A 26366-nucleotide genomic window follows, 5' to 3' on the forward strand; every position below is an offset into this window, starting at 1 on the left:
GTAAGAAATGATAAAAGCTCTTCCATAAAAATAAAAAAAAACAGCTAAGTCCAAAAGGTTAGAATTCTGATTGAAAAAATAAATTCATATTTTTTTATATAAAAAATCTGACATTTATTGATTTTTTTATTTACTTGTTCGATCATGTTCAGTTTTCAATAGCAAAGGCATTTTATCAGTTAGAACAAAAGTAATGTCTCTTTAATATTTAATTTTTAGAAGACGTTTTTGCATTTTTTTTTTTTACTTAAAACGATCATCCTTCAAACTATTTTTTCGCCTTATCTCGATGTAAAAATTCTTTTACTTATTTTTTTTTATTTTTTGACTTTTTTATTTTACAGTTTTTATACAGAGCATGATTAATTTAAAATAATCTAAAGCGCGTCACTTAAAATATAATTTGATTAGACAATTTGCTTTAAATTGAAGCAGTAAATAAAACGATTTTTACAAAATATAATTGGTATAGAAAGTTATGAATTATAAAATAAGTTTAAAGATATTTTTTAGAACTTTGAATAGAGTCACAAAACCAAAGTTCTATAGGTAATCATTCCGGATGGTGGCTACAGCGGCATCAGAATGCCTATTCCCGTAGGTTTTTGGTAGGAACACGGGGTCTAACAAGTGTACAAGTGTCCTATATCATCATCTTGATACGAAATAGGAAATTTGAAGCTGATAATATATTTTACATTTTATTTTTACTTGAATATACATACAAAAACATTTTAAAATATTTAAGACGCGTTATTTCATAGTATAGGATGTTTCACTACTTTCATCCTAATGAAGTATTTTTTACTTAAAGATCACGCTAGCCAGTCTGATAGAGCAGGCTCCCTGGCCATAAAACTTTGTGAGTTCAATTTTGATCTCAATCGCACTTTTCCACAAAATTATTGTTTTTGTTTGTTTGTGTGTTTGTTGTTTAACGTCCATCTATAATACTGAGACTGAGATCAATAGTGAGCTCGTCTAAGTTTTATGGCCCTGGAGCCAGGTCCGTAAATTCTAAACAAAGTCCGAAAATAGAATAATAGCAATAACAAATGGGCAATACAATGATCCAAACCTATATACTTTATAAAAGAGTATTTCCTTAGGATCTACTTTAAAACACTTAAATGTCAATGAACACTTAGAATTACAATTATTTCAAACATTTTATATGTATATACCGGGTTCTACTTATTTCTGAAACACTGTATCAATTATATCTGAAGTGTTATGTATGTTATTCTGTTCTCTTTATATAACATAAGTCTATACCCCCTTTTTTACAGGTATACAAGGCACATTAAAACTTAATTTTTAAATTGTATTTTTAGTAAAATATTTTAAGGTTATTTTTTCTTTGTTCTGTAATAAACTTCCATAACATACACACACAGACATACACACACAGACACACAGAAAAAGGAATAAAAAGACTTTGGTCGTTCACCTTCCTTTCAGTTGAAGAATTAAATATTAGATAAATATTTGATCTTTTTTAAAGGTCTAAAAGATTATATCAATTGTCCCATTATTCATGTTGCAGGCTTATTGTTTGTTACCAAAACAAATAACAAAAAAAATAGATAAAGAAAAACTCAAGTTGACCATGTTCCCCTTAAAGAATTGTTTATCATAGCATGTGAATTTATGTTTTACATTTCACACATAGTTTAAAACATAAAATATAGTTTTAAAAAATGCCAAATTTTACAAGTTTTTAATCGCAATACTTAAAAAGTACATCTACGTTGAAAAACTCGAATATGTAGAAATATTTATAGGAAATGTATTGTCAATTTGGAGGAGAGCAGCTGTTTTGTGATTATATAAAATCTAAAATATATTGTGACAAGGAAAACATTTCTATAGGTATTGCTTATTCAATTATCTCTCAAAAAAGTCAAGACTGCTTTAGGTAATATAAATCACAAAGTGAGAACAAGTTCGACTTTATAAAACGACTTTAAGATTTTTTAAATATCACAAACCTGATCTTTGATGGTTCGAGGAAGGATATATTTCTTTTCTCAAGGAAGTTGAATGTTCAAGATTAAATCTTTAAGTTTATTGTTTTATAAAAGGTCTATTGATAGACAATACGCATGAAAATATGAAAAACTCATCTTTCCAAGTTTAAAGATGAACACAAACATTTGAAAATTAGAATAAAGATCAATTTTAATGTCGATAACTTGGTACATTTCCAAATAGTTTGGTGACGAGCAGTTCGCATGCTACACAGCACATCCTTAGTTACCTTTCACTGTTTAAATTATGTATATTATTCTATTATTTAATTATTTTAGAAGTACAGTGTATTTTGTCATTACACTTTGTGTATTCCGGGGGGAATAAACAATCTCCAGTTTTGTTTGATTACATGTGAAAATAGTATTCTCAAGCAACAGCAGGTGTATACTAAGAAAGTCATGTATAAAAAACAAAAAGGAGATTAGTGATACAAATCATTTGATTGTTCCCAGCTGATGTGTTGCATATTGACAAAGAGGCCAGCCACAGGTTTAAAAAGGAATAATAGATCTAATTCTTGTTTTTTATATAAACTGTTTTTTTTTTAATTTCTTTATATTTTTTTTTATCAAATTTTAAACCTTAATAAATCTTATCTAACAGATAGATTGAGCAAGGTCGTTAAAAATAAGTGTTGCCATTTAAACACAGACCCCCAAGTGGGCCTCGCCTTTGATGTCTCTATATTGCTGATGCTTCATAAAACAATTACAAGCTAAGCACTTTTAAAATTAGTATATAAATAAAATAAGGCAGGTTCCCAACTGATTCTAAACAATGATGTCCAAGCACATCGGTCGACTTATTGTGCTATCAGCATTTGTAGCACTTTGTGCTATAGTGCTGTTTCCCGCTGAAGCAAAATGTGGTAGGTTCTCTTATAACAATCAGAAATCAGGGTTTGAAAGTATTCTCCAACACTGGATTTGTGACAAACAGAGGAAAAGATAGTCAGATAGACAGACACTCAAAAATGTAAAACACAGTATGACTTTTCCCTGATTCTTGATTTTTTTCTTCTTTCTTTTTTGTTATTAGTTTCCTGTCATGAAATTGAAAAAAAGAATTACTTAAGTGCGTTGATTGAAAAAATGTATCAATGTGAACAAAATCATTATTTAGAATGCATTGTTTTGCATGTTTGCGTTGTGTTTTTCAGTTGTATATTTTTTATTGCTTTTTATTGCATCTATATCATGTATTTATTTTATTTCGTTTTAAGGATACGCATCTGTAAGTAGTAAAAATATTTTACTTTTTAATGAGATTTCTGATTTCTATAAGATTTCTTTTATCTTTACTTTAATTTAAAAATTCTTAAAAAGTGTATTGTTTTTTTAGAAAGCAAAATACAGTATATGAAAATAAGAATTGATTTTTTTCTTTGACCTTACAATAGACTTACAAAAACAATGGAGTAAAACATCAGCAACCTCTGCGTCACAACTTGCACGGATTCCTATTCAAACGCGGGTACCCACGCCGACACCTACACGTGCACTATCCCGGAAAATTCCGTGGTCTTCGGAAATTCCGAGTAAAAGTGAGGGGCAAATACAGATTCGGAAGAAAAAGAGGTCATGGAAAATACCGCGGATTGAAAATATTCCGTGGAAAAGCAAAAGGCAGATACAACTTTGGAACAAAGATTGGATTAGGAAAATATCGTGGATTGAAGAAATTTCGCAGGGGTAGGGGAAAGTACAGTTTTGGAAAAAGAAGGAGATATGGAAAACATAGAGGTCTTAAAAAACGTCGAGGACGTGGAAAGGGAAGATACAGAAACAAGAAAAACCGCCGAAGAGGGTATGGAGGGAAATACAGGGGACCGAGAAAGTACATTGCGGGAAAGAAACGCAGAGGGCCTGGAAAGTTTAAGAAAGGATATCCTAAGAAAAAGAAATTGGACAAGAACTGCTAGATAAAAAAATTGGGTTTGCTATTCCCACAGGATGTTATATGTTTGTGTTATATGAATGGTTATGTATTAAAAAATAAATTATGTATTTTAAAAAAAAAACTTTTTTTTTCTTTCAAAATATCAGATAGTACATTTGGTTATCACTGTGAAACTTTTAGGGAAATAGAGGAGTGTAGTTGTCTTAGACATTAAATTAGGAGATAACGTAATACATTCGAATTTCATATTTAATTACCTTGAAGTGTGTTCATTTGAAAATACATTTGTGAAGTTATGGCTATAGAAGAAATTGACTGAATTCAGAATTTATATTGAGATATTAAACGAATTCACAAGTTTGAAGCATATTGAAGAATATCTCACAGAATTTATTTTTAACCCATGAAATGGCATTAGACCTCGTACCTGTTGTTGAAAATAATACCATAGTGGTATTAATTAATATTTTCTACTTTTAACTTCAACTACGTTACTAACTTTAATCTTTATTAAAATGGAAAAAAGAACAGTATGAAACAGCATGTACATAATTCAAGACGGCCTTAAAGACTAGGGTACCATAAGATATTAATGTAAACAATATGGACAGGTACGTGAATATTTGTCTGTTAAAGAGGATAGACAATAAAACTTAGAATCCTAGGCATAATAAATTATTAAATGCATGTTCAAACACAACTTAAAAGGGTGAATACTCTTTTGGTATACCTTTGGGGTGTCTGGCAAAAACATTATTATACCTTTTTGGGTTTCTATAAATGGATAATTCTAATTTACTTGAATTAATATTTACAACTTCTCTATTGCATATCAGGACACAAATTCCAGTGTTTGTTATAAAACATTTGTTAGCTAATGGCTCGAGATTTTTTTCTTTTGTGTTGTCTATCAAAATGTTTTGTTAGCAAACGTCTTCTCCAGTACAAATAAACTGATTCTAACGAAATTGGTCTTGAACCATTTTAGATAATGGGGATTCAAATTCTAAAATCTCACTGAGGCAGTAAATGACAAACATTTCGGAAGTTTCATCTTCTATAGGACGTGTAGAATCTATTTTGTGAAAGTCCCCTTGACTAGTATGAATCATAATCGGGGGCAAAGTTTTACATAGATATATGTAAATGATATTACTTTCAATGTTTCCCTTTTTAATCTTAAAGTCAGCATTTCATAAATTCTATGGTCTTTATAATAACCTTGGTAGCAAATACAGCCTATCAATAGGTCGTATTTTGACTAAAACATTTTATACCAAATGCTAGGCCTTTGCACTTTATACTAAATTTGATTACTCAACATTACTTAGAATCACTGCGGGTGTGACCGCTCGACAGGGTACTGTATACTTAATCCTTCTGTACACCTGATCCTCCCTTGGGAAGTTTCAGGGGTCCGTGTTTTATGCCTTGTTCACAGATTTGTATTGTGTGGGCCTTTGAGATAAATCACTGTTTGTTATGTTCGTTTGAGCAGAACGTGACCTTATAAAAATATGATATGTAAGCGTCTCTGTGTATTGTAGACGGGAGTTCGTTCAAATCACAGTCCATAGGGCTGGGATTGGGTCACAAGAGGAGATCAACATTTATTTACAGAAATATATAGGGAAAAAATCAATAAAATTCCTCTTCTCAAAAAAAAAAAGAATAACGATAAGTAAAACTGGCATTAAAGCATTAAAGGTAATGCAGATTCTAATTTGATTGTATTTTGATTTGCTCCTGGTCTGGAATTCAGCTTTTCGTACAACTGCTACAATCTAGAGTTGATGCACGGATTGGTATATATTTTTAGATTTATTTTGGTTATAACAATGCAAATACCTAAAATCAAAACCAAATTCCCAAAATATTACGATATTGTGTATTTTTTATGATTTTCAAAAATTCGATTTTTTTAAAATTTTGTTTTTGTCTTTTTTTTTGCCTTTTTTTTTTTTTTTTTTTTTTTGTTTCTTTTCCCTTAAATATCTATACAACTTCTAATCACTTTTTAAGACATAATTTCCCATCGTATCAGTTCAATGAATTGCAGACTAGTTACCCACGAAACTACGCCCCAAGGAAGGAGTAAAGACAATCTGTGAATCGATGAATTTAATGCTTCTACGTTAGTTAAGATTTAGTAAGTCAAATCATCTTGGAGGGAGGACAAATAAGGTCATATACATGTAGGTTTTATATTTAGAGGGTCTGACTAGGGTTTCCATTGTGGAATACTTCGCATTGAAATAAATAGTATTTACCCTTTTAAATAAACATTTTCTGGCTCTAATTCATAACGAACTTCATATGCATGTACTTAGAAATCTTATGGTATTTTGCATTGTGTTTTAAAGTAGAAACACGTTCCATAATGCATCGTTCTTCTATGAGTGATTTACTGTAAAGCTTTTACAATTGGATGTGAATTATTTTTTAGCCTCTTTGGTGGTGAGAAATTTCCGCATATATAAGTACATAGCTAAATATTCCTAGTATATGCATTATTAATATAAACATTCAGAAATGCTTCAAATTAAATCTATGCTTATTTGTTAGAAAATCAATTTCCGCCAAATATACATTTACAGTACCTCATAGTAAATCCGACCTTTGTACATCAAAATGTTGGTACAACAGAGAGTCCAGTGTTATGCTCTACTCTTTATTGTATCTGACAATATTAAAGCAAATTACATACACACGCACATGCACACATACATCAACAGTCTCGTTAAAGTCATCATTTTGCAAGTTCTTTGGTCGATACAATGACTTTGTCAACAAATACAATCTATCATTAAATCAAATGCTGACTGACGTTTTTCATACTAATTGTTAGGCCATTATTTACACACTGAATTGTCTACTGATTTTACCGTTTTTCCCGACCATGACAAGAAGCACATGGCAAATGTGACCGGTCGGCAGAGGATGCTCACTCCTCCATGGCACCTGATCCCACCTCTGATGTTTTAGACGTCCATGCTTGCTCTGCTCCTGATTTGTATTGTTTGAATAGACTTTTGAGCTTGAATACTGTTCGTTATTTCTATATTTCATTTAAATCAATGTATATAAAAAATGCAAAAATGACTAATGACATTACAATCAATGGAAATTAATTACACTTTAGTCACACCGTAAATAATTGGTTCATTCTTGCATTGACTGAGACACAATCAGTTTTGGCCCAAGGAAAAATAAAGTGTTTGTTAACTTGCAGATTTTATGTTGGGACATTCACATCTATAAATTGTTCTTATTTTTTGCATTTTTCTGAAAAAAAGAATATAGTGTGAGCTCTCAAAATAAAACCCAAATAAAGAAACATTATGTAAAAACAGGCCTGGAATAATTTCTTTCTTCCGGAAATCCACTACAAAGTATGCAGGTTCCCATTATGCCCCCAAAAAGTTCTTGTTTGTTTTTTTTTTTATTTTTTATTATTTCTATTATATCATATTCTGAGTGTTCTTTAACATCTCAGACGGTATATAAATGATGTAATTTGTGCTTTAAAATTTGTAAGTGTTATTATATAAGAAATCCAAAAATATAGTAGCAATTTTTGTGGATAGAAAATAAGAATTGTCGTGTTAAGTTAAAAAGGTTTGAAAGTAGACACTTTATAATAATCTTTCTTTTTTTCTTGCTTCAAGATGCAGGTATTGGATATACCAGTAACATATACATATATCAATGTTAGAACATTTTTCTGTACCTCCCTCTCCTTGTTATATTAACTGTCTGATCGGTCATTCATTTGTAGAGAACACTCACTGAACAGGTACGGGCAGTGCCAGCTTTTCCTAGCGTCCAAGGACATCCACTTAAACATTGGCCATGGCTAGAACACTTGCCTTATTTTTTCTCCCAGCTTTTGTTTGCAATGTTGCAAACTTTGCATGTAAGTATCCAGGTTCTGAATAACTTATCGAGACATCATTATCATCTAGCAAAAATCTAAGAAAAAGAAAGCATTTTCTTTTTTTCAAGTCGTTTTGCTTCTTACATGTACAAAGCAATATGTCATGATGATCAATAATTTCTAAAAATTGAATTCAGAGTTCTGAATTTAAAAAAAAAATGATTACACGTACAGTGTATAACTTGAAAATTATTATACACAAAGAATTCTCTTAATCCTCTTTTTCTGATACTTTTCCTACAGATGGTGATCTGGTAAGTTTATATTTATCATTTTTAATGTTTATCAAAAGGCATCAGATGTTTTCCATGTAAAACAAATCTTCCTCTAATTTGACACGGTTGTTTATCAAGCTTTAAGGAAGTTTTAGTGATTTAGTTTGTTATTCAATTTATGCAAACAAGTAATGAAAACTTTAAAATTTGTGACCACACTTATTTTGATAAAATGGCGCGTGCTTTATCTTTAACATTTAGATTTGTACAATTATTTCTACCTTTGCACTTTTTCAAAGAATCGCATTGCTCCCGCCATTTTCCCTGCAAAATATGTGCTGATAAATCCCGGGTCATTAGTAGGAGGGCATGACCAATCTTTTTACAACAATTTGGATAGAGCAATACCTTACTCCGGGAAATCAAAGGAAAATCATGGAGAAATTCAGGGGCGGATCAAAGGAGGGGTATTTAGGGAGAAATACTGGTCAAAGAAAATGTCTGGAAACTTCCACAAAAAGTTGGAGGGAAATATGGTCACTGGGAAATATACAGGAAGGAAGGACCTATATAAGGGCACGGTCTTTGGAAGGTCAAATGGGCAATATTATGCCGGGGTATACAAGGGATATTACAAAGTAAGGTACTTCCGAGGAGCTTTAAAACCAAAGGGAATCATGAAAGATGTCTTACACAAAATAAGCAATCCAGAATGCAGATATGGAAGCATGCCAAGGATGCCGAAGAGAAGGATATACCATGTGACTTATGGACACAGATTGATACCATTCAAACAGAAAGCCTTATACAACAGTACACCCGGAGTTTCAAGTAAAGAAAAATATCTATTCACGAAAAATTATATTAGAAAACTTAATAAAGGAGGAAACAAGTACAAACATATAATAATGCCGCTGAAACAGAGAAACGTATACAAGAAAACACCTATGATTTTAAGTAAAGAAAGATATCTAGCTATGAAACGGTTACTGAATAACCTAAACAAACACAATACAATGAGACTCGCCAACCTAAGGAAATTGAAAAGCAGGAGGAATCTCAGTACTTACAGAAACATATTTGGAAAGCCAGTGGGTATGTTTAAACCACAACAAGGCGTTGGAAATATCATTTACCAAATAAGATCACCAAAGTACCGATATGAAAGAATTCCTGAGGTACTGAGAAATAAGATTTTAGATCATAAGAGGTATAAACAATCAAAGATACCGTTCAAACGACCACAAATAAATAAAAAGGCATCTGGAGGAACCAGCAAAGCAAGATATATCGCAATGAAGCGATTCCTAAAGAGGATAAAAGATAAAAGGAGGTTATCCAATTCTCCGAAAAGGAAAACCTTGAAAAAGCAACATTTACATCAAACTATGTCCAGAAAGAGGTTTATAAAAAGATTTTGGAAGAAACTGAAAAGGTCTAGAAATGAGAGAAAGAAGACAACTCATACACGTAAAAATCGAAAAACTGGGAGAAGGAGGAAATTGCATTTATATAAGCATGTGCCTATAACCCCATACAGGAATATGGTGAAAAGGAGATTTATGACAGCACGGGCTAGATCACATTATGGTGGCAAGAAAACAACATCTGGGAAGGTTTACAAGGGGAGACACAAGACTCATGGAGGGAAGGATTACAAGAATATTTTACGTCATAATCATAAAATAAAACTGATCCTTTTATAAATATTAAATTATGAGAAATAAAATTGATAGAGAAATTTTTCTTTTATTGTTGTATTTTATATGCTTATTGTAACACAGTATGAACAATACATTAGGGAAGTTAGATTGATAGATTTGTTGTTTAACATCCCATTCAAGAATTTTTCACTTATATAGAGATGTCACTGTATACCGGTGAAGGGCTTCAAATTTAGACCTATACTCGGCACTAAGGGCCATTGAGCATTTCTATCGTGCCATCGCCTACCATGACCCGTGACTTTCACTTCTAATACCGGGCGCTTGACGAAGGAACAGTCACTACCTATGTTTACAGTGTATGTGTTAGGTTTGACGCGGTGCAGAGAACGAGAATTGAACCCGGGTTTCCCGATCACGAAGGGAGCGCCCTGCCACTAGGCTACCGTGACCGGTTATTAGGGAAGTTAGTGCATTTCTGATGTTATCAAAACATTTTTAGATCTACAGAAACATTGAGCTATGATTTTATTTTATTACTGTAACGAATACTATTCTTTCAGAAATACCTGTGTATTTTCATCGCTATTACGTAAAATTAAAATTTCCTGATTCGATTTGTTTTCTTTTGTCATAAACAAGATGCAATGTAGAATTTATTTTCCCTGCATTATGAATCTTTTTATTTATGCCATGTCTTAGAGAATAAAAAATGCGATTGTGTTAAAGCCAGAGATTTTCCTGTACTTAGACTACGAATCGTCGCTTGCAAAAGTTGATGCAGGAAACTATCTCTCTCTTCTTCTTCTTCTCTCTCTCTCTTTGATACTAAATACAAAAAAAATCGAATTTCTGTCTTCAATGTTACATCTCTACCAATACATACCAAAGTACATGTATATCAGGATATTTCTGCGTTCAAGCATTTTTACATAGTTTTTTATTTAATCGGGAGAAAATCAAAAAAAAAGTTTAGACTCATTGTATAAAATTTTATTTTAAAACTTTTAATTCAAAACGACATCATGGAATGCGTCGTTGAAGAAACTGCGCATGCAAACAGCTGTACATCAGGAAGTTTAACAATTTGGTAAAACAACATCTGCAAAGTTTCTTTTTTATCATTTCAAATTCAAGTTTCAAAGAAAAGAACATCACCTTTACTGTTTTTGGATGTTTTTAATAAGTAATTTGAAATTTCACTGTCTTTATCCATAGGAATACTTAACAATCCCACTGTAGCGACTTTTATCAGTAAAATTCGATTTTAATGAGTTTTGATAACAGAACAGATTAATTGCAAATACCATTAAGCATAAAAATGATCAATCGAATTACATTGTAATCACTTGTAAAATCTAGCAGGAAGAATCAACATTCAATGGCACTAAATGATCCTTAGCTATGTTAATTTTTACACAACCATCGACCAATCGGGGAGTGAATAAGACGTCGTCTAATACTGAACATTTCATCGAGTTCGAGTCGAACTGCAAGAAATCTTTACAAGGTTTTTTATTCTCGATCACACCTCCTACGATCACAACATTCCCATTGTGTTCAACAACTCCAAAATGAGTTCTCTGAAAATGATCGAAACGTGTAACAAATTTGCAGGAAGCCTTGGAAGTTTCCGTTTCCTCAAAATATTCGATGATACGCCCATCGTAAATGATGAGAATCATTCGATCATTGAAAACACAAGATCTTGTCAACTTACAAGCCATCGGAATTTTAACGGTCAAGAGAACGCTTGTTTTTGTTTTCATATCGTAGCACTGAATGGCGGAGGTATCTGTTCTGGTATTTTCCTCACCACCAAATGTGTATATTTTATCATTTCGGACAATGGCAGCAAAACAGCTCAAAGCGAGGACAAGCTCTCCATCTTGTTCCCAGCGGCGTTCTGAAATAATGAACTTTTCCACACTCTTAAGCATTTGATTTCCCGCCCCTCCATCGCTATCATATCCCCCTAAAACGTAAATCGCGTCGGTTACAGCAACACTGGCATGTCTACGACGGCCGTTTATCAAGGACGGTAACTCCGACCACACGTTCTGAGTGACATTATACCACAGGAAGCTGTTTTGTTTCATTCCTCCACCTGTGATGTAAATATCATTATGATACGTAACTGCAGCAAACTCAATTCCTGGATCGTAAGGAAGGGGAGCTAATTTAAACCACGTTTGCTGGTGGAAACTGTAGCAGTACGTGGACGTTGTTCTCGTATATGGCGGTTTCGTTGCCTCACATCCTCCCAAGACGACTATGACGTTTTCTTGTCGTGACGTTGCACGCAGGCGCATTGCTTTGTTTGCCATTTCGTGTTGTCTCGCCGGAAGGAGATGATAGTACTTTACGTAGTTGATAATTTCTAAACACTCTGGGTTTTCTTTGATTTCTGGCTTTAGTTCTATTTTGACAAGAAATTCAGGCCTCACAAATGCTAATCTCACTTCTTGCAAGAGTTTCACAATATTACCCTTGTTATTATTCTGGGTCAACCAATCAAAAATAATAGCACAAAGGTCCTCTTCAGAAGATATATTCAAATTCTCTTGGCTTATGATTTCCAGAATCTCTTTTTCATCTAATCGGTAAAATTCTTCCGACTTGGAGATTTCTGAAAAGGCGTCAAGAATTTTACGGAAAGCTGTAGCTCTGATAGTATGGCAATTGTGAAGTACTGAAACTTTCCACAAATGAATGCAATTCTCAACATTTACATGCGGCTTAAGGTAGGTCTCGCAAAGCTTTTGCAGCGATTTTATCTGAAGAAAAGCTGATGTATGCAATAGAGTGATTGCAGACTCCACGTCCAGGTCTATTTCTCCAGTATAGATAAAATCCAGAGCCTTCTTGAAAGCAGATGGATTCATGTCTTCAATGTTAACGGTCCCAGTTACACATTCCCGCATCCCAGAGCCAAACATTGAATCAAAATATGAAGACATAGTAGCCAAGACCGTCTTATGGCAATGGAATGTCTCTTTCTGAACTTGTATTGTGACGTCGGTGTGGTCGCCATTAATCCACAATCTTTTCAGTCCGCTAAAAAATGTGTTTACGTAGTCCTCCCTCATGTCGAATTTTCCTGACATCTCAAAGATTCAGTTTTGCAGCCTGGTTTTAAACCTCAAATCTAAAACGGATATTATGAATATTTATGTTTAAATTAAAGTTCCGTATACTCTAAAATGGTTTTTGAGGAGGGGCACTTTTGGAAAGAACTGTATTTGAAAATTACGTCATGGTAAAGACTGCTAAAATGATACATCAATGAAATGCAATTGGACGGAGTAGAATTCTAAAAGGGAAACCATATCGTATTTCAGAGTTTTAACCGATTTTTTTTTAAATTTGATTTTAGATTTTAAGTATAGCTTTTAAATCTTTTTGACATTGCTCTTTTGAGGAAGGAAATACCATTGAAATCAATGTTACAGGTCTTAAACAAAATATTTCATACTAGTTTCGGGAAACGATATGCATTTTACAACGATATGAATATATCATATGAGATGATTCCTAAATAATTTCATATCAGAGGAGAAATAGTCTCGAAAGAAGGTATGAAACGTTTCTTTGTAGAAGTAAAGGTTTCATTTTACAACATTAAGAGTTAGGCATATTTTTATTAGAACTTCTATCATCAATGAAAATAGTCTCAATCCAATCCAGTGACGATGTTTACCTGTTTTTTTTCATACGATGAATAGTTTGTGTGGGTTTTTTTTTCTGTCTCAGAGAAATTTGTGGATTAATAAATGCAAAAATACTGCATGGGGAAACGTTCAAAGCAATTTCATTTTATGACTCAAGTCGTATCATTTTACGTCTTTCTATATAATCTGTCCTTGAAAAAATTGCATAAATATCGTACTTCTTGATTGAAGCAATGTTATTAAAGACACGCATATTAGTTATAGACATATATGAATATTATCTTTTTCCGCCAGATACTGACTTGAAACAGTGCATCCTTTTGACAATTAACGATAAAGTTTTGACTAAGACGAAAGCCTTTACGGTCGCTATTGATTACAAACAGCGTGGAATTTCCTGCAAAATGAGGTAGTAATTAAAGGTAAACACGAATAATATACGGGTGTTGCTATTAATTAAAGAGAACAGCACATTCAACAGAGTACAAACTATATGAAAAAATGAAAATGGTAATGCAAATTATATACATGTACATACTGAATGCATTTAAATTGCTTAATAGTCATCTCTATAGAGCTTGAATAATACATAAATGGTAAATGATAAAGAACGACTTTGATTTCTTAAAAATTTGGTCGTCAGAGACAACTTTTTTCCCCTGGAATTACGGTTTGGGGTGAATATGTGCATTCGTGTGTATTTTCTTTTTCAGAATAGAAATGTTTATGAATTCATAACACGGGTTAAATAGAGGTACTTTGAGCACTGAGCTCACAAAATGATACCCCCGCTCCCATTTAACCAGCTGTTAACTGCAAAGTCCATGTTTTGCTATGGGAAACCCCTAATATGTAAATTAGGAGCTGCAAAATGGTACTATGTTATAAAGATTATTGAAAGTCGAAAGTCTCATCAATTCTTACTCAGTGGTTTACAAGAGGTTGAACAGAAAACAGCAGTGATATGTATTCATCAATATTTTGCTGTCTTTGAAATTTTTCCTGGAGGTAAATGGCAGACACTTTGCTGAAATTTAAATACATGAACTCAATATTTACACCTTTATACTAAAATTTTTTTTCTGTCAAAAAAAAAAAAAAAAAAAAAAAAAAAAAAAAAGTTTTTGGTTAGTGCATGTGTAAAGGGTCCTATTATAATAGTATATTTACATGTTTTCATATATTAAGCCGGTAGATTTCATGTATAGTTCTTAAGAGTTAAAATTCACCATGAATTATTCACAGGATGAAGAAACTTGACCTGCTTACAGATACTTAGATTTAATCGTGTCTTAAGTATTTTCTAGACCTCTTGTTTATAATAATATGATATTTATTAATAAGAATTTAATTTGATTGTAGAATAATTTTGCATAAGACAAGAAAAAGAATTAATAAGAACACCATCATCATTTAAGGAAATCCTTTTTTTAAAGAAACTTAAATAAATTATACATTAAATGATTATTCTTTAGGCTTTTTGTACTATAAATTCTTACTGGTTAGGATACCGTTGTGCACTAATAGAAAAAAGATCAAAGGCGAATCTAGAGGGGGGGGGGGTCTGTACTAGGGTTCGGACCCCCCCCCCCCCAACATTTTCAGAGTTTTTAAACTTCTATGTAAATGTAACGAAAAGGATGACCTTGGACCCCTTAAAGGGAACACGGACTCCTCTTTAAATGGTAGGCAAAGTCATGTATCCGAAGAAAATTTACTTAGGATAGTGTAATTTGCCCCCCCCCCCCCACACACACACACACACACACGAAATAGACTTTCAGGTTTGGGTAAGTTGTTTACGTTGGTCCTTTTTTTTCTTTTTGCTTGTCAAAAAATTTTCTTGTCTGACATTTGTTACAGTTGATGTGAACCCCCCCCCTCCCCCCTCTTGAAAGTATCCTGAATCCAACCCAGATCAATCAAGGCACAAATGAAGATATGGAATTTGAGTTTGCATTGGGGATGAGGTTAACATGGAATAATTTTAAAATACTCACATATATATTAATACTACTATTGCGTTATTGATCAAGAATGTTCTTAATGAAAGCTTTTTAAATGCGAGACTTGAGAAGACAATTTTTAAGCATATTTTATTATCTTGCAGATATAAATTCATGTATCCATGGTGATAGCGACATTAATCTCGCCATGCATTTAAATTTAAAAAAAAAAATTTTTATCTAGTACATTCAAGTCTGAAATCAAGGTAACCAAATCTAGGCGCGTTCTTTAAAATGAAATGTAAATTAGTGATTCTTAAGAAAATATATATTTAGACATTATTTTACATGACTTTGTACAATATCTAAGAATTGATCAAATTTTATCGATGTTATTTTATAACGTAGAACGACCTTTACAGAATAGCACGTTAACAGTGTCCAACAGAACAATTTCAGTGAATCGATTTTTTTTTCATCCTGGCGACATCATTCAATTTTTAATTAGACTAATCCTAAAGAGATACTTTGGTTTTGCTGCATATTCTCCAATTTCGATGTTTGTATTATCGTGTGAACAATAATGCAAGAGTCATATATTTTTGCTCTATTAATTGTTTATTTGAGTGTTATATCAAAAATTGTGAATTTAGTCAATTCCCTTCTCAAAATGAAAATCCATTTTATATTGCAAAATATAATCACAGTGTGACATACGTGCACCGGGGATATGAAATTGAAACACTTACTTTCGCAATACCTATTGCTTTTAACCTTTCTGAAAGAAGATTTAATTTAAAAAAAAAAAAAAGCCAGTAGAAAACTTGATACACCCCAATAATTTTTTAACGTTGCAACTTAGGCGAATTTTGAATATTATGTCAATTTTTCTGAACTGCCTTTCTTTTCTGATTGTTAAAATGCAAATTCTATCTATATAAATTAATTAGTTTTTGTTTACATACAGGATGAATTTATAAAACAAGGATACATCCCTTGGATATTTTTGCAGTATCAAACATGTTCTAACTTTAGTAATAAACACACGTATAGATCGGAGCACCTGTTAAATCTATGACAAGAACCTTTCATAACGAAGTGCTAGACCGGTGGTACCATTTACAATCGACTTTCCTTCTACGCTTATAAATCAACACTTTTGAATACGGATATTTACACATATCACCAAATGCCACATATTGGTATGTACATGTTTAAAAAAAAAATAAGAATGCACCACTTACCCTTCCAAAGAACAGTCCTTACAAAACACAGTCACGATTTGTTTTATGTCAGTCACAAACATTACGGTGCACTAGGTCTACATTGTATATTGAAAACATGACCTTCCAGCAATTATGTTTCAGAGTTCAGTACTCTAAACTGTGTGGGTAATTACAGTCATAAACAGCGTCTTTCTTCCGGTTTTGAAACAAACACCTCAAAGCGAACTTGCTAGTTTCCCTGCATGTAAACGTATGCATTTGATCAATATTTACAGCGACCTAACTAAGGTTTAAACACAATGAGGGCGCGACCACCCGGTACATTTACGTCACGCACTGCACAGACGCGGTATTTGTTCTATATATTTTATATTTAACATATTAAAAGAGTATCTAAGATGCTTTAAGTAGTTACTTTTCCGCATTAGTATGTATTTTTTTATTATATTCAATGTGAATTCTTCCTCGTCCTATGTTCGACATTTATCAGATTACAGCTTTATATTATCTGGTTTATCCTGTCCCTATATATATGCTTTATCATACACTGGACTGATTAACATCATTCCTTACAACATCAAACAATGCAAGCTAGAAGGTTCATAGTTGGATGAGGCAATAACTGTTTCCTTGATCAATCCAACATTTACAGTGTAGGTGAAATAAACCACTTGACAATTATTTGAAGAATAACGTGCATGGTTAATTCATTAAAAAAACAGCTTTTTTTTCCATATGAAAACAAAATGTGTGTGTGAAGCTCTTATACCCCCGTAAGCCACTTTTTTTCAAAAGTAGGTCACCCTGCAAGATCAAGTTCATGCGTTAAAAAGTATTAGAACCAAAATCAAAAATGGAAACCATCCGTTCAAAAGTTATGCCTAAGGTTAAAGTTTTACTAAAGTAGGTCGAACTCCAAGGTCAAGGTCAGAAATATTGCTATCCTAAAGAAGGATTTCTAACAAGGAATACACAAGTGCAATATGAAAGTCCTAGGACCAATCTTTCAAAAGTTTTGGCGAAGTTTGAAGTTTGCGAAAATAGGTCAATCTCCCAGGTCAAAGACATGAGGTCAAAAAATGAAAGGTCCTTTTTCAAGGAATACATGAGTGGAATATGAATGCCCTAGCACCATTCTTTCAAAATTTATAGCCAAGGTTAACGTTACTCAAAGTTAAGACAAACTCCAAGGTCAAGGTCGTGAGGTCAGAAATTGGTACCCAAAGAAAGAATACACATGAGAAATATGAAAGCTGTAGCACCAACCTCTAAAAAATGATAAGCAAGGTTAAAGTTTTTTGCAGACAAACAGATAAACAGACAGACCGACCAAAACTCTATGCCCCTGAAATCTTCAACAATGAGGTGACGTAAGCCGAACCTATTTATATGACACCGCCCACTAAAGGTCACACTAACGATGAACTTATATTACATTTTTAGACACTCACATTTTATTGTGTGAGTCAATATTTTTATTCTCAAAGTCCGAACAATCGCTAGAAGTGTGCGTCTACAAAGAGAAGTCTCATTGTACTATAGTACTTCAGTAGGATATTTAATTTCCTGTTCTTGTCTAAGCACGAATAAAAGTCTGTATCTACATTTTCAGTACTGAATTGTGAAGAAAATAAATGTTCAAGTACTAATACTTAATTTCCTACTCACTGAAAAATGTATGAATCATTTCAGTTTTAATTTACATTATTCAGATACGATTTATGAATTCTAAAATTTTTTTTTTAGTTTCTTATATAAGAAATGATCACTTCTAGTTGTAAAAAAGAAAATATGATGGTTGCCTTATTGCGTATTCAAATGTAAATGTTATTGTAATATACAGAAACTTGTAATCATGCAATTTCATTGTACTACAAAAAATCTTTTTCAGAACATTGTGTATTGCAAGTATTTCTTGATACTCAATGCATATATATATGTATGTATTTAAATGGAAATATATTATCATTCTGGTACATATGTTCAAATATCCTAACCATTGAACAGAACGTCTAGGACAGTACGTTCAATGGCTAGTGATTTACACTCTGAGTCTGTCAGTACTTAAGAAACCCTTAACATTGAACTATGTTAGATCTTGATCTTTTGATATCACATTCGTATGTGAATTTCAAGGACGATTTATAAAAAACTTCCTGAAAAGGATAAATATAGATAAGAACAATTCCTGACACATGGTTTGCTTAGGTTTAAATTCTTGATATCAATGTTTGTTTGGTTTTTTTTTTTTTTCAAAAGTGTGTCATTGAAACTGTTACCATGAGTCAGTATTTTCCTTTTTTCATTTTTCTTCAGAAAAACAACTGAAGCGTAAATTTGAAATTAAGTAAAGGAGAAAGGCCGAAAACTGTCCATTCTGTGAGAGAAAGAACTAATCGAGGGCCGTAGGCCCGAGATTAGTTCTTTCTCTCACAGAATGGACAGTTTGAGGCCTTCCTCCTACTTAAAACATGATTTTCTTTGTTCTGAAAATTAAATAAAAAATGTACAAAATGACAGGTAGCACACATACAATGACAAATTCATTGTTTACAGAATGGACAGTCACAGGTAAGCTAGGGATGCAGAGCAATTTGAATAGGCATTGTGTTTCCAGATGCAAATAACAAAAGGTCTTTGTCTTAAGAATGGACAGTTACAGGTGGATTTTGTGGGATACTAGTATTTATACAAGTATGTGATGCTTCAAAATCAGTTTACAGTTTGCGTTATAGAGGCATACATGTTTTCCTGTGATGGAGAGAGTATATGACAGAATCAAAACCTACTAAACCAAAATATGCACAAAATTAGTGATATTTGGATCTGGAAACAGAAAAGTAAGAGTAAAAGAAACATTAGCCAAATTTTGACCCCAAAATGAAGTTCGACGACAGATACTGATGATCAAATTCAAATCAAACCTGGAAATGTTTTATTTGAATTCTATTTTTGAGGATATATTAACTGCAGCAGTGTAATGGTGAGATGCAAATTGTGTTCAGTGTTGGATTAGCCATGAACCAATCTTCGACCTGAAATGTTTTTCAAATCACATCTGGAAATGTTTCATTTTTATTTATTTTCTACCGAAATATTAACTGCAGCAGTGTAGTGTTCATGGTGCAAACTGTTTTCTGGGTGGAGGATTTAATATTAGACGTACTTCTATCTGAAAATGAATTCTCCTCAAGGGAATGATTTTTCCGAAATTTAAATCAAATGTGAATTTGTGTCAATTGAATTCAAGTTTTTTGAAAATTAAGTTTTGAGTATTGAAATAATGTGCAACATTTGTGGATTTAAAAGAGTAAAATCGAGTGGATGCTGTGCAGACATTGTGTTCTGGATTAACTTTGATCTCCCCGTTCTTTTTGTTATTTAGATGTAAATTAAAAAGTATTTAATGTATTTGTTTTTGTTTCCCTCTTGAACACATTCCAAAGTTTACCTGTAACTCTCCATTCTGTTTGTTTTAACTGTGCATTCTTTTTGAAAAAACTGTCCATTCTTAAAAGAATGGACAGTTTTCCAACAAGAATGGACACTTACAGGTAACTTAATGGATTGTTTGGGGAGTTAGCTCAACAATAAGCTATAGAATGGACAACATGAACAAAAGGTTTACGTCACAATCATGTTTTAACATTGCATATCGATCGTTCACAACGGAAAACTCAGAGCCATACAGACCGTATTCTGTACTTCGTTGTCGAAATAATAAAAAGAATTTTCATAGAATACTACTTTGTTAATTAATTAATTAATTAGATGCTAAATACACATTCATCCTAAATTATTTTATTCTTTCGCTCAGCCCTTTCTACAAATAAACTATTTTGGATGAAACGGAATAGACGCTTAAATGAATTTCTCATCAAAATCATTAATTTGAGAGACGAAGAAAAACTAGTAAGACTTGTTATAAGACAGCAATACCCGCACCTAATTACACGGGTTATGTATTTTTTCTGCAACACCTGCAAACATTAATTCGAAAATACTAACAACCAAAGAAAGCATTTTATTGTTTAAATTATTTTCTTTACCTGCAAACCTTCCCATACAGTTTTTGCTGCATAAGGGATAGATTTAAGAAAGTGAATCCTTTTCCGAATGCTTATAAATTGTTTCTGATTGTAAATATCATGACTCATATTGAAACCGAAAGAAGTCATTTATAACTGCCATTATCAGTAAAAGGAGACATACTCTCACACCTGGGTAGGATTTAGCTTTGAGTAAATCTCCGGAAGCAGAAGAGTTATTTTTGACGATATAAAACATATGAGAAAGCCATAATTTGGAAAGTATGAGAGAGACATATAGAAAATGCTTTCTTTGCAAACTCGTTCCACAACATTTATAACCCATATAGTATCTTTTTCATACGCTATACAGCAGGAGTAATGGTTAAAATATATGAATTAATTTAAAAATGGTTATCATAAGTTGGTCCATGTTTCAGTTTGCCTGACTGTGAATATGATACACTTGCCTTGATTTGCATAAAGAGTGTACTACCAAATACAAAGATGATTACACAAGTATAAAGATTTGACAGCTCAGTCACATCTTTCCATGACTCATGCATTATTTATTGCTCCTCTAGCACCCATACTTTAGTAAAAGGGCATATAAGTAGAAGAAGCCATTTAAAACTTACAGATGTTTGAAATCTGATAAGACGTAGCCTCTCGTCATCCGTACAGACCAAGGCTCATTTTGTGTTTCATGTCTATAAGTATACAGTAAGTTTTCTTCCCTTTAAGAAAGTGATTGAGTTTACGCATAGAAAAAATGATTTGTTTATATATGTGCAAGATAATTGTCCCTCGGATTGGGAATTATTCTCTTATTTATTTAAACACAGATATGACAAAGATAAGTAAATCTATCTAAAAGCTAGAAATATGTCCATAGGACACTAATGCCCCTCCCAGTATTCATTAGTAATGCAACATGAAAATTTATATAAGTGTATTAAGTTTGGTGAAAATATCTTGAATTGTTTCTTTAAAATTGAGTTTTATACACAATAAATAGTAAAGTCAAAGGTCATTCTGAAGGTAAAGGTAAAAAATGTACACAGTTGTTAAAATCTCACCCAATAATGTATCGGTGCATAAGCTTACATGAAAAATATCTTGAAAAAAATTCTTTTTGAAACTGAGCTAAACACAAATTTGAGAAAAGTGTGGTCACAGGGAAGGAAAGGTCAAGGTCAAAAAATGTTGTTGAAATTGAATACATCAATATGTATGAGCATGGAAAGATGGATAAAAATATCTAGAGTAGTTCCTTTGAAAGAACAAGGTACAGTTTCAATACAAATCTTGCCCTGTGTTTTTTTTTTAAATGAAAGTGATGTAAAAAAAAAAAAAAAAATTAAAACCCATGCTTTTTGAATCATTGAAATTCCATGCAGAAAGATCATACAAATCATTTTTCTCTCATGACCTTCTAAATGCTAATTGTGACGTCATAAACTTGTGCATTTTCCCGTTTTTTTTCATAAAAAGTTGCAGAAAACACCACTTTTCAATGGGATTTTCTTTCAGATAATATTGTCCACAGGCATCGCCCACAAAGATTTTGAAATAACATCAGAATCGGTGCAATTTCATTAATTCAAAATTAATTTCAATACAATTCTTCAAACAGGACAAGTGCTAATACAAGTATTTTTGTATGTTGAGTTGGTGTTTGAATGCATCAAGTATTGTTTATAGAGTCTCATGCCCTCACCTTTAGCATTTTTAAAGTTTTCCGTAAAGTGTTAAGTAGGATACAAAAATACAAGTATAGTTAACACATTTGCTACTCTGTTTAATATTTTGCGGTTTCTTATCAACATAACACTTAAAGTTTATGTATTTTGATATTGAAGGTGTCTTAAACTCTTACATAGGGTTATCACAAAAAAAATATTCGGATGATTTCCGAGTTAAAGCTTTCTTTACCTGTGTGCATTGGAACCTGATCAATACATAGGCTCACGGCGGGTGTGGCCAGTCGAAAGGAAATGCTTACTCCTCCTGGGCACTGATTCCATTGGAATTTTGAGGGGTCCGTGTTATGCCCATTTCAAAGATTTGTATCGTTTGTAGTTTTCTTTTCAAATCGATCGCTGTTCGATATCTTGTTTTTTTAAATTCTTACCACCTAGTATTTTTCTCTGCTGTTGGACAGTCTGTCCCCAAGGATACTCGCTTGGTAAGTCGGTATGTTGCTCGGCTTACATTTCACTTTAAATATAGAAAAGGCAACCGATTACATACTGGCTGACACGGCACCCAGTATAAAAGAAATCTGTAGAGTCTATAAACCCAGTATAAAAGAAATCTGTAGAGTCTATAAGGGGCACAGACTCTGAAAGAATGGTTCATGCTCCTCGGATTCTTCTCTGGGACATTAACAATGTATCATATCTACATTAACAATGTATCATATCTACATTAACAATGTATCATATCTACATTAACAATGTATCATATATATTACTAAGATAAAAGATTGTTTGAATTCAATCAGAAATCTTTCTGACAATTCCTTTTCAGACGCCATGTTTTACATTAAAAAAAATTCTACTGCAAAATTGTCGGGAGCAGAGCAAACACGGACCTCCAAAAGGTGTGATCAGGTGCCATGGAGGTTGAGCATCACCTCCGACCGGTCACACCCGTCTTGCGCTTCATGTCATGATAGGAGAAAAAAGGAAAATCCGCAGACAATTTAGTATGTAAATAATGGAAAATAAGAATAAAAGAATATCGAGGCATAGGTTTGAAATACATAACGGTAAGGGGTTGATCAACATCTTTATAAACATTTCAACTCGCCCGACAACTCTATCCATTCAATGATTGCTAGAATTTTGGGAAAAAATAAACCATCCAACTAATAATCACACTTTAAGTACTACATTCCGTAGAAAACCAGAATACTGGATCAGGAAACTAGGCAATACCTTTTCGTATGGTTTCAACGACTACATAAATGCTGTAGTGAATCTTTCAAGCCCACAATGCCCCAGTGAGAATGTGATGGGACTTTTTAACAACACACCTAGACGTACATATAGGCATAGGCATGGACATGATCATACAATAAATATGATATCTCTTTTGATTCACTTTTGCCATACGTCAATAAACAATTACATCACATTTGCAATAAGCTTTACTCGGTACCCTTTAAATTTTTGAATGGACTATTTGAAAATGCTTAACCAAGTCCATACTTGGAGTTTTTCAACTGCAGAATACAAGCTAGAATACAAGAACTTCAGAACAAGATAGTAATTGTGATTGTGGTTATTGCCCGGCACAGGTTCTTTAATCCATCACATCTCGGAAAATAATTATTATGATTCAACCCAACGGTTCCTTAAACTTAAATTCGACCACAAAGGAATAAATGCTGAAAACATTATTAACAGTCTTAATCATAGAAAAATTCAGTCTTGCATTCCACCAAATTTCAAGTTTACGTATACACCCTGCATTTTCTATAGATACATGTATTCCCCAACTATTGCTTTCAAATTTTTCAATTATAAACAAACCTTACGGGGCCTAGATATTGAACATCTAAGACAAAACTCCACTAAAGTGTTCCTGCTCTTTCTTTTCTTGTAACTATATTTCTGCTGGACACGTCATTGCACGTGATGTAAATATGGTTGAAAATGACGACCTAAAAGGTACCATTTTAAGAACTTATTAGATTTTAATTCTACATCACGAAATCAAACTCAAAGTTCACTTTTTAAGGATGGAATTCTTCAAAATCATATTTCAATCTTTGAAATTTTTGAAAAAAGTGAGTTCGGTCATTTCTACATATATGTACATAGGATTCCTAAACATCATAAAAATTCTTATTAACAAAGATACGTTGTCGGTTCCAGATCTACGAAGCCCCTATCTTTAGCCCTCATAAAGATATTAACTGCTGTAAAGGAGAAACGTCAGTTGTACAGTGCTACAGCATATTCGAAAAATGGTGTAAATCAATAGTTCATTCTCAAACATTCCAAAGGACTTTTAGAAAATTTAAAAACATAAAACTTTTCAAAAGTCAATAACATAAAAGATATGTCTTTTCGATTGTTTATACAGCCATTCCTCACAATAAATTAAAATATCATACAAAATTGTTTCCTCAATAAAAATGGAACTTTTCATATCTTGTTACTGGACATCTACAAAATTACTTTGTAAACTAGATTGTTCCAAGGAACACACGTGTCGCCTGTTTTGTAGCTTCATTATAGTTATGAATAAATCTATGAGTGGTAAACTATACATGTATATTTAACTGAATATCATACAGTATCAAAGTACAGTATAATGAGCTCATAAATATGTATAAATGCTAGTAATGAAACCCTGCCTCTCAAAATTCAAAAGACATGTGTAAAAGAAAATGGTCGGGGTATTTTTTGCAAAGTAAGTCAAAGGTCAAGGTCAAGTGGATTGTAACACTGGTTTTATGACAAACAGTGTACATGCTAAATAGCAAAGACTTGCCTCTTAAATGTGAAAAATATGCTGTATATTGGCACTGTGGGCTATTTTGAAAAGTAGGTCTAAGGTCAAGGGACACGAGGTCGGTAACCATGGTAATTTACAAAAGCCATATCAAACCCATACCTCTTACAGTTCTCGAGAAGGTGTGAGAGATGACAGATGGACAGACAGACAGACAGACAAACAGACAGACGGACGCCGAGTAAAGTGATCCCTAAGTGTCGCTCTGCTCTGCAGGCTACACAAAAATATGAATTGACATAAATATCACTGATTTCGCACGTAGGTACTCTGAGATTGATATTAAGGATGCTGAGTTCCTCATTGACTACTTCTATATAGTCTTTGGAGAACAGGCCAGGTCTTCCAACAATCTCTTTCGATGCGCCTTTATTAGCCGACCTGTTTTTATATTCCTATGAGGCAGAATTCATTCAAAATATTCTACATGAGAAAAATAAAATAATTGTTGTGGCACTCAACTCGACATTCAGATATATTGACCACGTTTTATCAGTTAACAATAGTATCTTGTATTCAGTGGACTCCATGTATTTCTGTGAACTCGAAATAAAAGACAACACAAAGTTTGCCGCCTCTGCTTCATATTCAGATATTACGCTGACTATAGACAACCAGGGCAAACTTTCAACAAAACTGTGTGACAAACGAGATTTCAGCCATCCATCGTCAATTTTCCTTATTCAAGAAGAACCTGTTGTTATATTCCACTATTCCTGCAAAGGTGTTTATGTCTCAAAACTTATTCGATATTCAATAGCACGCTCTGAAAACGATCGATTTTTAAACCGAGGATGGCTACTGACAAATAAGTTGTTGTTATAAGGATTTCAACAACCTTGTTTAAAGTCAGCATTTTGTAAATTCTTTGGACGTAATAATGACCTTGCTCGAAAATACAACCTATTTTTAGGATGCATTTTGACTTACATTTCGTAACAATTCTTAGGACTTTACTTTTATACTAAATTTGACTACTGATTGTTCTGTCTACCTGATCAACACCTAGGGCCCATGGCAGGTGTTACCGGTCGACAGGGGATGTTTACTCCTCCTAGGCACCTAATCCAACCTCTGGAATTTCCAGAGATCCTTGTTTTATGCCCTGCTCAAAGTATCAAAATGTATTTACTATATTACATTAATATATCATTTTTTCACTATAGTCGATCAAAATATCAAAGTTTTTCCTGTAAGAAAACAAAAATAATTCTGAACT

At 32.8% G+C, this 26366-nt stretch overlaps 1 protein-coding gene across 1 annotated transcript; it reads right to left on the bottom strand.

Annotated features, from left to right (window-relative positions):
- Positions 1-10726: 10726 nt before the first annotated feature.
- LOC133198974 (kelch-like protein 24) lies at positions 10727-16778 on the bottom strand. The gene is made up of 2 exons (XM_061334869.1): positions 16611-16778; positions 10727-12897 (listed from the first exon to the last, which is right to left on the bottom strand). Exon 2 carries the CDS (start codon positions 12854-12856, stop codon positions 11108-11110), a length of 1749 nt encoding a protein of 582 aa, XP_061190853.1. The 5' UTR covers positions 12857-12897; positions 16611-16778; the 3' UTR covers positions 10727-11107.
- Positions 16779-26366: the final 9588 nt, after the last annotated feature.

Source organism: Saccostrea echinata, unplaced genomic scaffold (genome assembly GCF_033153115.1).
Source record: "Saccostrea echinata isolate AGI-Se365-2 ecotype Australia unplaced genomic scaffold, CSIRO_AGI_Sech_v1 ptg000033l, whole genome shotgun sequence".
Classification (NCBI taxonomy): Eukaryota; Metazoa; Mollusca; class Bivalvia; order Ostreida; family Ostreidae; genus Saccostrea; species Saccostrea echinata.